Below are 17,193 nucleotides of genomic sequence, written 5' to 3'. Positions count from 1 at the left end.
ATTGTTAGGGCCTTCACAAACTTAAAAGATCACAGAATTAATTTTTTTTTAAGGAGTTTTTTTTTTTTTTTTTTTTTTGTTAACAAAAGAGTGGTAGTAAATTAGCTCTTGCTTTTAAGGATTCACTTAAGTGGGCTTTTTTTTTTTTTTTCAACTTTGACTTTTTAAAAAATGTCAATAGCTTTTAGTGTATGAGTGGTTTTTGGTTACATGGGTGAATTCTGAGATTTGAGTGCACCCCTCACCAGAGCAGTGTACGCTGTATCCAGTATGTAGTCTTTTATCCCACACCATTCTTTCCCCGCTCAGTCCCCAAAGTCCATTGTATCACTCTGTATGTCTTTGTATCCTCATAGCTTAGCTCCCACTTATAAGTGAGAACATACCCCATTTGATTTTCCATTCCTGAGTTACTTCACTCAGAATAGTGGCCCCCAGCTAGTTTTTTATAGGTTTTGTTTTTGTTTTTGTTTTTGTTTTTGAGACAGTATTTCATTCTTGCCTCCTAGGCTGGAGTGCAATGGCACGATCTCGGCTCATTGCAACCTCCGCCTCCCTGGCTTAAGCAATTCTCCTCCCTCAGCTTCCTGAGTAGCTGGGATTACAGGCGTCTGCCACCACACTTGGCTATTTTAAATCCAAGACAGAGTCTCGTTCTGTCACCTAGGCTGGAATGCAATGGCACAGTCATGGCTTACGGCAGCCTTGACCTTCTGGGCTCAAGTGGTCTTCCTGCCTTTAGCCTCCCAAGTGCTTGGGACTATTGACACACACCACTATGCCTGGCTGATTTTGTTTTTTTGTTGGTTTGTTTGTTCATTTGTTTTTGATAGAGGCAGGGTTTTGTCCATGTTGCCCAGGCTTAATTTTTTTATTTTTTGTAGAGAGAGTCTTACTGTGTTTCCTAGGCTAGTCTTGAACTCCTGGACTCAAGCAGTTCTCCCACTTTGGCCTCTCAAAGTGCTGGGATTATAGGTGTGAGCCACCACACCCGGCTGATTTAGTATTCATTAAATATGAAACATCATGGAGGGGTGTGAGATGGGTAAAGCTAGGGACAAAAAGAAAATCTGTTTCCGAGATTTAAATTTATTTTCTAGTTTTTTTAGGAACCCTTAATTTCTCACCCCCCTGCCACGAACAGATCTATAGGGAGTATTTGGAGAGAAAGTTTTGACAAAAGTCCAAAGCCTGATTCAGTGGCAAAAGCAGGTAGGTAAGTTACCAAACCAGGAGGCTCTCTGGATAGTAATTTCACATAGGGCTCTGCCAGACGGTTACCACATTACCAGGACACTTGGTACAAACGAGAACTTCCAAGCCCCCATCCAGAAGCAGGGTAACAGTATGAGAGTATGTGGTGTTCCCATCTGTCCAGCAGGCCCTAGGAACTCTTTCCCCAAAGTAACTGGTGCTAATGGTTTGTTGTGTGTCCTTCCAGAGATATTTGATATTTAATGTCTATAAATCTTGCTTTAAAAGGACTCTTCTGTACCCTTTAAAATGATACATTTTAAAGATCATTTGTGTCAGTACTAATTGGACCCATTCTGTGTATAGAGATGGATATTTTAGGACACTCCTGTGTTCACAGCTCCTTTTTCATAAGGCACTTCATCATTGCAGCAGCTGCTTTTGGATATCTTCCCTTGCCTCTCATGAGGAGATTCGTCTGTGATTGTCTGAGTTGATTTTTTGTGTTTTTTTTAAAGGGTTTGGAGTTAAGAACAGGTATGTGAATCACACAGATCATAGTGCCATTCTGAGCTACACCTGCTTATTAGCTATGAAAATGTAGGCAGCAACTCGATGTTTCTGAGCCTCAGCATCCTTATCTGTAAGATGGGAAGAGTGCTTCACAGTCTTTGGTACTTAGTGAATGCAAGTTGTCTCATTCTTTCTCCTTCATGGAAATGTATCATTTTAGTTTGGGTACCTATAAGGAAAGTATTTTAGGGACTATATGATTTATGCCAGTTGAGTCTACCCACTCCTACAAATCTGTCTGTCTCTCTTTTTCTTTTGATAAGAATGAAGCCAAGAAAAATTAAAGAAGATGATGCTCCAAGAACAATAGCTTGCCCTCATAAAGTAAGTAATGTTAGGGGGAGAGTGTTCATTAAACTGTTGATGAAGTTTTAGAGAGTTTATAAGAAATTTGCACTTCTGTTTCTGCTTTTGATAATTTAAATGAAGCAAAGAATTAGAATCTTTGGTTTCTAAATGCAAGAGATGAAGTTTTGTTATTTAGTAAAGTCCACTTAAATTTAAATACTGTTAAATGGGATGACTGCAGGGAGCCGATGCTTGATTACTGTGTTGACTCTACTGTTAGCGTTTCATTTCTTTTTGGATTATATTAACAAGTCAGTCTTAAGATCCTGGGTTGTGTCTCACCCATTGACCTTTATGGGAATGTAGGCTTGTAACTGAAATTTGGAAATTATTTTGGATATTGCTAAAATAAGCCAAATAAAGACTTAATAATAATTTTGTGTTATTAGAGAGGCACTTAATTGTTTTCAAATGTAGTTAGTCTTTAAAATAAAAGGATAACCTGAAAAGTACTTTCGAGGTATTTGTTGGGGGCTGTTTTCAAACTTAATTGGATATAAGACTAACAGAAAAATCAAGTATCACATAGGTACAGAGAACAAAGTAGGAGAGATTGAGTGGAATAAAGAATGTTAAAAATGAACAATTGGAGCAGGCGACATTTAGTTTCATAGTCTCATCCCTGTAATGACTGTGCACTAGCAAGTCCTTCCTGTTGTTTGTCAGCGTTCTTAATGTGGCGATTTGAAATGTAAACCTATCTCCATCAGGGCCAAAATAACAAGCATTTGAAAACAGTTAGGCCGGAAGTACCTGCCATCCCTTTAGCTTCTCTATACTTCTTAAAGTTTTCTTTATAATGGACACATAATACTTGTACATATTTATGGGGTACCATGTGATGTTTCAATGCATGTATACATTGTGTACCAGTTAAATTTTTAAAATTTCCATTTTCTAAATGGAAATTCAACCTAGGGGTCAAGGCGGAAAAACTGTGGCTTCCCTCTCCCTTCTGCCTGTGAGCTGTCTAGTGACTTGTGCTGTCCTTCTGTCATGCTGTCTTATCATTTCCCCATTCACTCCATTACTGGGCAACAACTGCAGAAGAAATTGTTAAGGACATGCTTCTCGAGCACCACACATCCATCTGCCTTTCCCGCCCTGCACTGGTATCAATTTGCCTGCTTCTTCCTTTTCCTAGAGTCTCACAAAATAAATTTCTTCTGTAGTTGCCATTCCTTGGAGACCCTCTTGCTTCTTTCTCTGTCAAGAAGGGGAAAGAGGCAAAGAGAGAAGAGGGAACAGTAGGCGATGGAGAATGACAGTCCATTGTTGCAGCACAGAATATGGGGCCACCAAAGGTAGTGGTGGACTACCGTCATTTTAACTCCATTTGCTTAGCAGTGCTTCTGTTACTTCATTTTGGGGGACATAGTCGGGTGAGGCGGCTGTGGTATAGCTGGAAGCCAGGGTGTTGGGTTCTATTCCCAGTTTGGCTACTACTAGTAGTGTGACCTTGGGCAAGTCTACTTAAAGACATCTCTAAGCCTCAGTTTCCTCATCTGTAAAACTAGGGTTTGCATTAGATGACTTTTTCAGCTGTCTGTTTTTTGTCTTAAATGATATTAATGTTCTACCGTAATACTAAGTAAAATTAAAACGGGAGGTTGGGGAGGTGGTTTTGTTTTAATACGTCAGTAAAGGCTGTTAAATGGTTGAATCCTTTCTAACAGTTTGCAATGTGAACCTCTAAGCTGCTTTCTCTGTTTTAAGGGCTGCACAAAGATGTTCAGGGATAACTCGGCCATGAGAAAACATCTGCACACCCACGGTCCCAGAGTCCACGTCTGTGCAGAATGTGGCAAAGCTTTTGTTGAGAGTTCAAAACTAAAACGACACCAACTGGTTCATACTGGAGAGAAGCCCTTTCAGGTAGAGCCAGTTCCCTCTCTTCCCCACACTGCCTTGCCTGTCTGAACACTGCAAGTGTAGGATGGTGTGGTGATGAGGCAGGAGGTGCCAGCCCAGAGATTCGGGGTCTTATTACTCCTTAGTGAGAAACGAAACTCCTGGGGAGTCGCTTGGAAGGGTTGCCGGGGATCTGGACTCACTTGTCTATAACCTCTGTGGTGCTGGGTACGGAATGTATTGGTGTTGATGGAGTACACTTTATGGCAGGAGGAGAACAGGATGATCAGGACCATACCTGAAACTCAATTTCTACTTCATTCATTACAGGATTGAAGTCATTTATTTTTGGTAGTTAATAGTACAATTACTAATTGATAAAGTTTCTAAAATTTTGTTGTATGAGTGTCAGTATAGGTAATATTTTGTCTTGTTTTTAGCTCATAAATAAGTGAAAGAACTAGCAGTGCAGTTAGTAAATCTAACATGGTTCTGTTTTGACAACTGACACCAGAACCCTTAATCATTTGTATTTTACTGTTGCAAATGTTTACAGCAGCAGTAGGACTCTAGCCTGCATTTAGGAAGATATGCCATTTTGCCAAATGTTTTAAATAGTTCATGAGGGCTATCCTTGGGTTTTCGGGGTTGTCCAACCTGCCTGCTGATTCTAAAATATATCTACAAAGTTCACCCAGGGCAGGAATGAAAAGTGTTTGGTAAAATAAATAGGCTGTTCTCTAGCAAAGCAGTGAGCTACTGACTCCCAGGGTCTGGTCAACGTTGCTGAGTGGGTTGATCTCTGGTCTTTCCTCGACAGTGCACGTTCGAAGGCTGTGGGAAACGCTTTTCACTGGACTTCAATTTGCGCACACATGTGCGAATCCATACCGGAGACAGGCCCTATGTGTGCCCCTTCGATGGTTGTAATAAGAAGTTTGCTCAGTCAACTAACCTGAAATCTCACATCTTAACACATGCTAAGGCCAAAAACAACCAGTGAAAAGAAGAGAGAAGACCCTTCTCGACCACGGGAAGCATCTTCCAGAAGTGTGATTGGGAATAAATATGCCTCTCCTTTGTATATTATTTCTAGGAAGAATTTTAAAAATGAATCCTACACACCTAAGGGACATGTTTTGATAAAGTAGTAAAAATTTAAAAAAAAAAAAAACTTTACTAAGATGACATTGCTAAGATGCTCTATCTTGCTCTGTAATCTCGTTTCAAAAACACAGTGTTTTTGTAAAGTGTGGTCCCAACAGGAGGACAATTCATGAACTTCGCATCAAAAGACAATTCTTTATACAACAGTGCTAAAAATGGGACTTCTTTTCACATTCTTATAATATGAAGCTCACCTGTTGCTTACAATTTTTTTAATTTTGTATTTTCCAAGTGTGCATATTGTACACTTTTTGGGGATATGCTTAGTAATGCTATGTGTGATTTTTCTGGAGGTTGATAACTTTGCTTGCAGTAGATTTTCTTTAAAAGAATGGGCAGTTACATGCATACTTCAAAAGTATTTTCCTGTAAAAAAAAAAAAAAGTTATATAGGTTTTGTTTGCTATCTTAATTTTGGTTGTATTCTTTGATGTTAACACATTTTGTATAATTGTATCGTATAGCTGTATTGAATCATGTAGTATCAAATATTAGATGTGATTTAATAGTGTTAATCAATTTAAACCCATTTTAGTCACTTTTTTTTTTCCAAAAAATACTGCCAGATGCTGATGTTCAGTGTAATTTCTTTGCCTGTTCAGTTACAGAAAGTGGTGCTCAGTTGTAGAATGTATTGTACCTTTTAACACCTGATGTGTACATCCCATGTAACAGAAAGGGCAACAATAAAATAGCAATCCTAAAGCAAGAATATGGCAGAACAAGATCTGTAAGCACAGTCTTATTTTCTTTTGTTGTCCAGAATACTTATAATTCTTGAGCCTCCCAGAAATTGGAAGCTAAATAAAGCAACTCAAGTTTCCTTTATTTTGCACTCAATTACAGTGATTATTGATGAAAGCGATGCATGGATATTGTAATACTTCCTACCTGTCCTGACATCTGAAGGAGAGTAGGTAACAGGCATCCCGAGTTCAGGAACTACCTCAGCACACCCCAGGCCAGGTTGGTCATAGGCTGTGATTTTAGCCCCCGGCAAATGGGAGTGAAGCATCTGCCACTGTGCAGCCTGAGCGCCTGCGCGAGATCAGGTGCCACCTGGCAGTGGGGCACACAGAGGGAAGGCCAGGCCTGTCCATCACCCTGCTGCCTTCAGGGGCAGCTCCAGCAGGGCCTTGGCTTGTCTGACAGGAAATGCTTGTGGCCGCTGGTTATTTGGTTTGAGAGCCCTTGTTCCTCCATCTGGTGGAGTCCTTATTAAATACTAGCAATGTGGCAATTGAGTACCAGTAGCATAATTTCATGTTTCTAAATGGACACTGAGTGCAAATCAGCAAGGTGATTAGATGATTAGAAAATTGTGCTCAATGAGTACCTCTCACATTGTAACCTCTTAAATGTACAATTACAATGTTGGATCTTACGGTCAAATAACAGACGAGAATATTTTATAAACTGCCATGATACAGCAAAATCTCATTTATTCAAAGTGCAAACATACTGTGTCTTTCTGTTTTGTGTATGCTTGACTGTAAGATAAATGACAAACTAGCTAATATCTGAGATTTATTTACAAACGGCCAGGGACTCCATCAGGTGAAACACATAGCCCGATGTCTTAGAGCTTCTCCATTGGTCCCATACAGGAGGACTGGAGACCTAATAACAGTGACCCTGTGGCTCTGGAATTTTGAAGTGCCTTTTGTGAATCATGAATGAAACATTTAACTTGTGACCCTTTAAAAAGTTATTCAGAATCTGTTACCCCTTGGGTAGTTTGATGGAACTCAGTTAAGCAGAAGACCCCAGCTGTTTTCTGGGTAAGCCAGGCTTTGCTGTATCTGGCAGTCAGGAGAGAGGTCAGCCCATGGTGGAGGTCTTCAGTGCCGAGGGCTCGGATGAGAACGTGTAGTTCTTTGACTTCGACCTGGGCAGGGGCTTCTATGGATGCCTGCTTTGTGAGCACCCACACCCTCCCTCCCCACTGTCGGGTTGAGTAGCCCCAGCGTGGCTGTGTTAGGAGTCCTTTGCCCAGCATTGTGCTGCACTGGAGCCTGGCCCTGGCACTGTCCTCAGGACCTTGCCCAAGGGCCCACCGCAGAGCATACCTATGTTATGGAAGCCCCGCTGGCAGCCCCGAGAGCCAGGCCATGGCCTGCAGGAGCCCGGCTCCTGTGTGGATGAAGTCCCTCTTCCTCTGTGCCTTGATCCCTTGGGGGTGCCTTTGGTCATCTCTTCTGTCCTTTCCTGTCTCTGAAATAGTCATCACTCCCCTTGACTCTCTCTCTGTTCACATGTCTTCTCAGTCTGCAGAGTTAACTTCTGTAAGGAGTTTAATCTGGGGTTCCAAGAAAACAAGTTCCTTGTTAACATAGCACTGACTTTGCAACAATAGGAAACTAACAAATGAGCAACAATATAAAGAGTAGAGGTAGTTCTCACTGGGTGTAACTTCAGCCCATTCTGCTTGTGGTTAGAATTTATAACTTTGCTAACGATGTAGTTTACTAAGGTTTGAAATGGTGTTCTAACAGCGAGTCCATTGTCTTGAGGATTAATATGATTTATAAGTAATACTGATAGACATATTTTCGTACATCTGAGCAGAAATAAATGCATGTTTCTAGCATATGTAATATAAAAACTCCAGAGGATAAGTTTACACTTAACAAGATGTTGTTTTCTATTTTTGAATTTCTTATTATTTCCCCCTTTTTGGTAGTGGGGTTGAGAGGGGGAGCATACTATTTGTATAAAGAACTGTCACCCCAGAGTGACATTTATTTTCCAAGATGACCCTGAACTCATGCTATTGGTTACATATGGTGTTTGTGTGCTTTGCCTAGTTTCAAGGCCTGAGGACTTGAGGAAAATCGGGATTTTTTTTTTTTCTTTTTGGTTTTAATGTAAAAATTCTAAATGTCATTTATTTTGCTAAATAAGACCCTTTCACAGGATAGTGTGCGCAATGCCTGTCCATGTTTCCAAGCAGAGTTCCAGTTGTTGTCTTCATAAGTAGATGAGAATCACTTCCAGTCGGGGGAAGCCTGCCTGGCAGTGTTTTGAGATTGCGTACATTGGAGAACTGCCCCCGTCCGTTTGCACTCTGCCTTGCAAAACTTACTATGGAGACGTGCTGCAGATTGGTCTCAGACCAGAGTTTATGTTTGTGGCACAGGAAAACCTGACCTCCTAAAGGAAGTTTTTGAATTGGAAACCTGATAATTCTACCCACCTCCCATCCCCACTATAGGCAGAGAGAGTTGATTGCTTCCAGGGTCTCTGACTTCTGTGACCTGGAAATCAGCCTGGCTTGGGAAATTCATGTTGTTGATCTTTAATTCTTTAAGTTTCTTCTATTTTCTTGACATCGGACCCCCAGCAAGAATAAGGATACCAGAGGTGAAAACAGTGGTGAGAGCCAGGCTGCTCACAGGCACCTACTTGATGCCTGCTCTGCTGGCTTGCTGAAAGTCACAGGGTTGCCTTAGACCCTCGGCTGTAGGGGGCAACTGTCTGGCTCCCGGCCCTTTGTCTTGGATCCGCTGACAGTACTGTGATCACAGCACTTCTTCAGAGTTCAGGCCCAGCAGGTCCTGGCAAGTGCATTCTACTCGAACTTTTAACCCAAGTGGTGGGGAAGGAAGTCGAAACCCCAACCTGCACTTTCTTGGGGTTCTGGCCATGCACTTCTTAGCCTGCTCTCTGACTTTACAGGACAAAAGGTACCCTGCGCCTTCAGAATCATACTTAGCTGCACGGCAGCATCTGACTGGATGGCTGGCTAGGTCTCATCCACCCCATGTTACTGACCCTTGATTTATGTTGTTACTGCTCAGGTTATGCTCAGATGCCCTGGTTGCCTGAAGATGGTTTAAGTGCAGGCCCTTCAGACAAGTCACGTCAGGCAGGAGAGGGCTGGCCTCTAACCCACAAGAGGACAGATTGGTGGCCAAGAGGCTTCCTGGCATCCACCTCAGGCCCGAGGGATCAGTGTGGTGCCAGAGAGGATCTTTAAGCTGGGACTGTATTGAGGGTTGATGGGAAGTATGGGCAGCAGGTACTTGACACATATCACCCAGGGCCCTTATAAAATCTGGAACGGAGCCTTTAAGTTGAGCGTTAGCATCAGGTCAGCAGGCAAAGCAAACCTCCCACAAACTGGGTGCTGTAAGGTGGGAGCTGACACATGGAGAGCTTGGTCCTGGCTGAGCAGGCACCCAGCCCCATGTTCCCCGCCAGCATTCTAGATGTCAGAGGAGAGTGTGTATGATAGCGTCACATTCATCTGAAGCACACTGATTGATTTTCCACAGGTGTGGCAAGTTCGATCAAATTGGCCGCTTTTCATTGGACAGCCAGACGCTGTAAAAAACCACTGGGATGTGTTGAGGAGGGGGCAGTTTGCCGTGCTCTGTTCTATCTGCTGCTATCTCTGGGGGCCGCATAATGTCCACGCACATCATGGAGGGGAGAAAGGCATCAGTACCAAACGGAGTAACCTTTTTTCTACAATGTCCATACCCGACATGTGAGGCTCTATTATCAACAGGTGGTGAGAAAAATTATGTTTTTATTCGCTTTCTGGTAACTTCTGTAGGCCCTGGCTCAAGGACTTAGCATTTCGTCTCATGTACATCTTTTTCTTAAGTGTTCTTTGCCATTTCTGGAATTGTCCTTGGTTTTTCCTTAGCTCATAGGTCATAGATGCAGAAATATAGTATTTAAGGCATCCGCATCCAGCATCAGATGGCTTTGCATCCAGAAAAACATTGATAACTCAGTTTGAAGCACCAAGCATGTGTAATATGGCTCTATAAAATATAATAAATGCATAATGTTAAGCTTTTTAATGCCTGTGGTTCTTGTTTGTTCCTCAGTCCCCTAAGCTGCTTCTTTAGTGTTTCATTGCACATGAAACCAGGCCATGAACCCTTCCTGGTCTTAAGAGTTGCCTGAACTGCCTGGGGCAGTTCTTGTGGCTTGCTTTCTCACACAGGAATGGGAACTCCCAGGATTTGGTCTCACACCAGCAGGCAATGCTTCTGTAACCTTTCAGCTCCAAGGTGGGCTCAGGAGCCAGAGGGTGTTTTAAAGAGAGCCTCACCTACTGTTTGGAAAGCACAGCCCAGTGAAATGCCCATGCAGCCAGACCTATGAGCCCATGTCAGCCCTGGAAGCTCCGGAGCTAACTGGGATGAACTCACAAGAACTGGTCCAAATACACTGAGAGCTACTTAGGATTTAGCCAAAAGCAAAATGCAGAGCAGAGCTTCTTCCCCCCCGCCGGGGCCTTGGTGTCTGATGTTCTGCAGAGCAAGGTTCAGAGCAAGGCGTGACATTCATTATTACTTGGATACATGTGACTCCCTTTTTGCTAGTGACAGAAGGGGCTGCTGACAGAATGCTGCTGAGGTGGCAAGTCACAGGCCTGTGCAAGCCCAGAACTGCTGAGTGAAGGCCCTAGGTAGGGCTGAGCTGGGCAAGAGCCTGGGTGGAAAATCTGTAGATTTTACATGGGAAGGAACTAAGGCTTTAGAATTGCTTTTTTTTTTTTTTTTCCTCCCAGGCTGGAGTGCAGTGGCACGATCTCAGCTCACTGCAACTTCCGTCTCCTGGGTTCAAGCGATTCTCCTGCCTCAGCCTCCTTCCTGATTACAAGTGTACAGGTGTGTGCCACCTCACCCGGCTACTTTTGTATTTTTAGTGGAGATGGGGGTTTCACAATGTTGGCCGGGATGGTCTTGAACTTCTGACCTCGTAATCCACCCGCCTCAGCCTCCCAAAGTGCTGGGATTACGGGCATGAGCCACCGCGCCCGGCCTGGAATTGCTTTCTTTAGAAACCCCTAGATAAAGATGAAACCAGCATCTCTCCTTTATACTTGCCAGTGTCTCTGCCTGGCTGTAATTTTTTGTTTTTTTTTTTTCTAGGTAAGAGACAGGGTCTTGCTATCATCTAGTCCGGAGTGCAGTGGCACGATCATAGCTCACTGCAGCTTTGAATTCCTGGGCTCCAGTGGTCCTCCTGCCTTGGCCTCTCAAGTAGCTGCGATTACAGTGAGCCACCATGCGCAGCCCGTAACATTTGTTGAGAATACAGATGGATCCAGTGCCCTCCTCCAAACCACCCTTTGATGAATTAGCTAGCAATATCACCATGCTGTGAGAGAGGAACAGGCTCAGATTTATTTGCAAAGTCCAGGCAGCCAGAATTCAAAGCCCAAGTCTGCCTGGCTTCCAGAGTACTCTGCTTGCCACTGGCTCCTTAGCCTGAATTCTCCTCCTGTCCCCTTTCCAAAAAGCCCTGGCCCTTGTTTATGGAGCAGTGCATCGGCCTCCCTGGTGTGCAGCCCTTTCTGTACTGGCGCAGTGGTGCCTCCTGGCCTTGGAAGGGCCCTCAGGGCTCCCCGACTGCCTGCCATTGCGGCCGCTCCCCTCGGGCCTTGCTGACCTCCCCACACTGGGCCTTTCTGCTAACGGGGTCTCTCAGCACTTGATTTGCACTGCAGCGGTTCCCCACTTCCTACCGAAAACTCCAGTCCCACCCACGCTCAGAGCACAGTCCTGGCTTTATCTCATTTTTTCAGCCTTTCCTAATCGATCACCTCTTGTCCTTTCCCTCCCCTCCCTCTTGGAGTTTTCGTTTCCAAAGCTTACCTCTCCACCTCCATGGGCACTGATGCGATCAATGCAGTCATGTGCCAGACCCTGTTTTAGGCAGGAATGGCATTGCCCTACTGGCACTGGCATGACATCTGGAGGAAGTAGGGTAAGGCTGTGATAAATAAGGGCTAGGGGCCAGGCGCTGTGGCTCATGACTGTAATCCCAGCACTTCCGGAGGCTGAGGCGGGCAGATCACCTGAGGTCGGGAGTTTGAGACCAGCCTGACCAACATGGAGAAACACCTCCCTACCAAAAATACAAACTTAGCTGGGTGTGGTGGCGCATGCCTCTAATTCCAGCTACTCGGGAGGCTGAGGCAGGAGAATCGCTTGAACCAGGGAGACGGAGGTTGCCGCGAGCTGAGATCGCGCCACTGCACTTCAGCCTGGGCGACAGAGTGAGACTCCGTCTCAAAAAAATAAAAAATAGGCCGGGCGCGGTGGCTCACGCCTGTAATCCCAGCACTTTGTGAGGCCGAGGCGGGCGGATCACGAGGTCAGGAGATCGAGACCATCCTGGCTAACACGGTGAAACCCCGTCTCTACTAAAAAAATACAAAAAATTAGCCGGGCGAGATGGCGGGCGCCTGTAGTCCCAGCTACTCGGGAGGCTGAGGCGAGAGAATGGCGTGAACCCGGGAGGCGGAGCTTGCAGTGAGCTGAGATCCGGCCACTGCACCCCAGCCTGGGCGACACAGCGAGACTCCGTCTCAAAAAAAAAAAAAAAAAAAAAATTAGCCGGGCGTGGTGGCGGGCGCCTGTAGTCCCAGCTACTCAGGAGGCTGAGGCAGGAGAATGGCATGAACCCGGGAGGCGGAGATGACAGTGAGCCGAGATCGCGCCACTGCACTCTAGCCTGGGCAACAGAGCGAGACTCCGTCTCAAAAAACAAAAAATAAAAATAGGGGCTAGGGAGGGAGAGGAGGCAGGACGGGGTATGAGCACGCTCCTCAGGTGTGTGCATGGCTTCTTGCCTTGGCCTGCCACGTGCGTCTGTACCCGACTTTAGGAATATCCCGGTCGCTAGTGGCCATCCCTAGCCACTGCACGCCTGGCCTTTGCCAGCACTTAGCGCGGGCAGCCCCGCCCGCCCCCAGACCCTTCTGGGGTCTTGGGCCGCGCCTTCGCCCCAGCCCTTCCCTGCCACCCTGCACTGCTCCATGGCCTGTCCGCCACGCTGCTCTGGCGGGCGGCGGGCGACCCCGGGGGCCTTCAGACCCGCGCCTGGGCCCCCGCCCGCAGGGTGCGCCGCCGCCGCCGGCCGCAGAAGGGCGCTGTTCCGGTCGGCCCCGGGGCTGGGCCGCGTCCGCTGTGGGGAGGGGCTGCGCGTGCGCAGCGCGGAGGGGCCGGACCTCGCCGGGACCCGAGGCGCGGTGGGGGCTGTCCAGCAGGCCTGAGTGTCGGGTTCCCGCGAGCCGCCGCCGCTTACGAGCGTCCCCCGCGCGGAGTGAGCTCAGCGCCACGGGGGCGCGGAGATTCAGGGCCCGAAAGACGCGGAAGGAGGCTGCGTGCACCCCGCCTGCCCGAGGCCTCGGGCGGAGGACACTCCCGCCGCCAGGGACGCGGGGCAGGGCGGTGCGGCGGCGACGCCCGAGGAGGGAGGGGCCACATACTACGAGGCCCCCGCTGAACAAGGCCCTGGGACACGCTCCCCCACCAACCTGATGGAGCAGCGCCCCCTGGAGGACGGGGTGGGCGAGGCCGCCGTCTTGGGATTAGGGGGCGGGCCCGGGAAGCGGTGAGACAGGGGCTTGGGGTGCCGGCCCGAAGGGACGTCCTGGAGCCCTCCAAGCTGGGGCTGCTTTTCCTCTCTCCTGATACTACGGATGTGGCGGGGGCTCCTACCATCACCTTGCCTGTAGGTGCTGGAGCCACTCCTGCCGCCCCAGCCCCTCTCCAGCCCATCACCGCTTCACCCTCTGCCCCCAAAGCGTGTTCTGGCCTCACAGTGTACATTGTCTTCCCTGGCCCGTCTCTGTATTGCCTGGCAAAACCCAACCTGGCCCTGTACTCAGCAGCCTCTGCCCTCACGCATTCATTCACTCATTCATTCAGCATGCTGACTTTGCCCCCCTGGCTCTCATGGAGCTAAGGTAGAGGTTGGGGAGATAAACAAGAAACCGGCCAGTACTGTCACCACAACAAACAGAGCTCACCATGTTCCCGTGTCTGCTCTTTGTCCTGTGTCCTGACCATCCCCGAGGACATTCAAGCCAAATCTGAACTTACTCGTTCACCCAAACTTTGTGGGACATCATTACAGCTGGCATGGTGTCAGCTGGCCTGGCAGAGCATGGTTGGGGAGGGTGTTGCTTGCAGAGGGGCACTGGTGGGGGAGGGGCTGGCATTCCCCACGAGCCTGGGGGAGGTCAAGTTGGAGGAGAGTGAAGCTGAGCAAGGAGCCACTGGAGCACAGGCCCATTCCCTTCAGCCTCTGCCCTGTCTCTGTTGTGCCCTGATCAAGGTGGACACTGGCCCCACCAAGCCTTTCCCAGTTCCCTGGGAAGTGGCCTCTAGACCCAGCAATGCATCTGCCTCTCCATGGGTAGGTGGGTACCATGAGGTCAGGGGTGTGTGAGCAAGAAGCAGCAAGGAAGCTGAGACTCGGGAGCAGGGGTCCTGGACCCTGGCCCTAGCCAGGCCCCCTCTGGTGCTTGCACTGCCGCTCCAGGGTTGTCGGCCCCAGCTGATCCTGCTGAAGGGCGAAGGATGGGCTGACCGGCTCCCAGCACTGGCTCCAGCACCAGCTAGCCGTGTGGCCTTGGACGGGGGTCCTCCCCAACTGGTATCCTGCACTGCAAAATGGGAGTGCCAGCACCGAGCTTGTAGGGCTGTTGGGAGGATGAAGGGATGGGTGTGCAAAGAGCTAGGCCGTCCCTAGAGTCACAAGAACCTGCCCAGCACAAGGAGGGCTGGTCAAGGTCCCAGGTCAGTGTGGCCTCACAGGTGCTTTTTATGAGAAATGACTCACTAAAGGCTCAGGCCGGTGATGAGAGGGGCACAAGGAGGTTTACGCTCCGTTCGCTCCGGACACCTGATGTCCAAAGGGATCAAAAGAAAAGGGAAGGGGAAGTCTGTGTGCAAACCTGGTGTGGGCTCTGAGATTGGAAAATCAGTTTCTCAGATTTGGACTCTCCAAAATGCCACTGCTTTGCCTGAAGTCTGCACCAAGGACCTGAGAACCAGCCCTCACGAGGCCTGTCCCCTTCTTTCTGCCCTTCCACACTTTAAGCCTCCCTCTTTCCCATCCCAGAGACAAATGCCTTGGCAGTGCCGTTTCGTAGCCCTTTCCCTTAAGGGGTCAAGGAAGGAGCCATAAACTCCAGATCCATGCGGAGTTCAGACTCTAGCTCCTGCCACATAGTTTCGCCTCCCTTGGGCGCACCCCCAACACCTCCAAGGGCTTCTTCTGCCGTTTATTCCCCAGAGTGGTCTCACTCACCTGCCACTGGACTCCCTTGCCCCATTCCTGGCCTCAAGATGTCCTTTGGCTCAGACACCCTCCTGGCCTCTGCCCGCCACCCTGGCCTGCCTCTTATTGCCTCCTAACCTCCTGTGGGGGTCTCCAAAGCATAAATTGGATCTTGTCACTCCCCTGGGTAAAACCTGCTCACAGCTGCTGATACAGTGAAATAAACTCAGTTCTGCATGGCGGCTGGTGGTGCATTTGGCTGCAAATGACAGGAACAGTGTGCTGAATGAGAGGGATATGACCAGCCTTCCAAGGCCAGGCTGACTCGGTGGCTTACGGCCGTGGTCTCTCCCACTGCACCTCCAGGCGTTCTATCCCGTTTTCAGTGGGAAGCAGAGAGCAAGGTCAGAGATCAGAGGTCAAGCGGTGTGCCACAGTGTGTTTTACCTGTTTCACAGCTTTCTCAGAAGCTGTCAAGACATATGGCCAGCTCTGGCTGCAAGACAGTCTGGGGGCCGGGCGCGGTGGCTCATGCCTGTAATCTCAGCACTCTGGGAGGCCAAGGTGGGCGGATCACCTGAAATCAGGAGTTCGAGACCAGCCTGGCCAACATGGTGAAACCCCATCTCTACTAAAAATACAAAAAATTAGAAGGGCGTGGTGGCTGCGCCTATAATCTCAGCTACTCAGGAGGCTGAGGCAGGAGAATTGCTTGAACCTGGGAGGTGGAGGTTGCAGTGAGCCAAGATGGCGCCATTGCACTCCAGCCTGGGCGAAAAGAGTGAAACTCTATCTAAAAAATAAAGACAGTCTGGGAAGGTGTTTTGATTGGACATACTAAAGCCCAGAACAAGTTGAGATTTCAAGAGCAGTTGGCACTTAGGAGGATCTGCCACTGTCCTCAAGGAACTGCCATGTGGCCCTGCTGTCCTCTAGGCCCTGCCTCGCCCCCCTTCCCAGCCCCCACTGACCCCTTCCACCTCGAGACCTTGGCTACATCTGCCCTTCCAGCTACAGCCTTGTGGTCCCTCTGCGGCCCCGTCTGCTGCTACTCTTCCTCTAAGACTCTGCTCAGACGTGTCTCCCAGTTACTTTCCCAAACCTGACTGGAAAAGCAAATCAAGCAAAGTTTATCCAGTGAAATATGCCATGCAGCTGTCAGCAGGAAGGAGGACAGTTCAGACACACTGATACAGAGCTCTGTTGAGGGTTGGATTGTGGCCCCAAAAAGATCCTTTCAAGTCCTAACTCCAGGCAACTGAATTTGGCCTGATTTGGAACCTGGTCTCTGCAGATGTTTTTAGTTAAGATGAGGTCATACTAGCGTAGGGTAGGCCCTTAATCCCATGTGACTGGTTCCCTTATACAAAGAGAAGACATGGAGACACAGACATACAGGAGAAGGGGGCAAGAGATGGAGGCAGCGATCGGGGTGATGCGCTTGTGAGCCCAGGGAGCCAAGGATTGCCGGCCGCCACCAGAAGCTTGGAAGAAGCAGGGAACAGTTCATCCCTCAGAGCCCCCCAGACGAACCAACCCTGCCTGCAGCTAGAGTGTGGCCCTCAGAACTCCCAGAGGACACTTGGCTATTGTTTAGCCACAGTGTGTGGTGTTTTGTTACAGCAGCCCTAGGAGACGGATGCAATCTCCAGGATCACTGTCAAGTGAAGACAGCAAAGAACAGAACAGTCAGGACCTCGGCCACGCTTCGTGGGGGGTGCAGACGTCCCCCTGCCACTCCATGCTGGCACTTGCCCAAGATGTGTTGGATGCCTTCCGGGAACTGGAGACTGTCCTCGGCTCAGGAGAGGCTGGCCCCAGGGAGCTGGAAGGAGGTTTTCCTCCACTGCATAAGCCTGGGTTCTGGGGGTATTTTTAATCACCTTCATATATCACTTATTTCAAATAAATTCAAATCAGAGGCCGGGCGCAGTGGCTCACACCTGTAATCCCAGCACTTTGGGAGGCTGAGGCAGGTGGATCACTTGAGGTCAGGAGTTTGAGACCAGCCTGGTCAACATG

At 48.3% G+C, this 17,193-nt stretch overlaps 1 protein-coding gene across 1 annotated transcript in view; it reads left to right on the top strand.

Annotated features, from left to right (window-relative positions):
- The window catches only part of YY1 (YY1 transcription factor), a 45,607-nt gene extending 35,665 nt beyond the window's left edge, over nt 1–9,942 (top strand). Inside the window, exons 3-5 of the mRNA XM_033191341.1 lie at nt 2,031–2,091; nt 3,832–3,990; nt 4,787–9,942. Coding sequence (XP_033047232.1) covers nt 2,031–2,091; nt 3,832–3,990; nt 4,787–4,969 — 403 coding nt within the window. The 3' untranslated portion in view covers nt 4,970–9,942. The remainder of the gene's footprint in view (nt 1–2,030; nt 2,092–3,831; nt 3,991–4,786) is intronic.
- The last annotated feature ends 7,251 nt before the right edge of the window (nt 9,943–17,193 follow it).

Source organism: Trachypithecus francoisi, unplaced genomic scaffold (genome assembly GCF_009764315.1).
Source record: "Trachypithecus francoisi isolate TF-2019V2 unplaced genomic scaffold, Tfra_2.0 Lachesis_group3, whole genome shotgun sequence".
Lineage (NCBI taxonomy): Eukaryota > Metazoa > Chordata > Mammalia > Primates > Cercopithecidae > Trachypithecus > Trachypithecus francoisi.
Note: the sequence above shows the minus strand (reverse complement) of the source record. Positions and strands in the feature narration are given on the sequence as shown.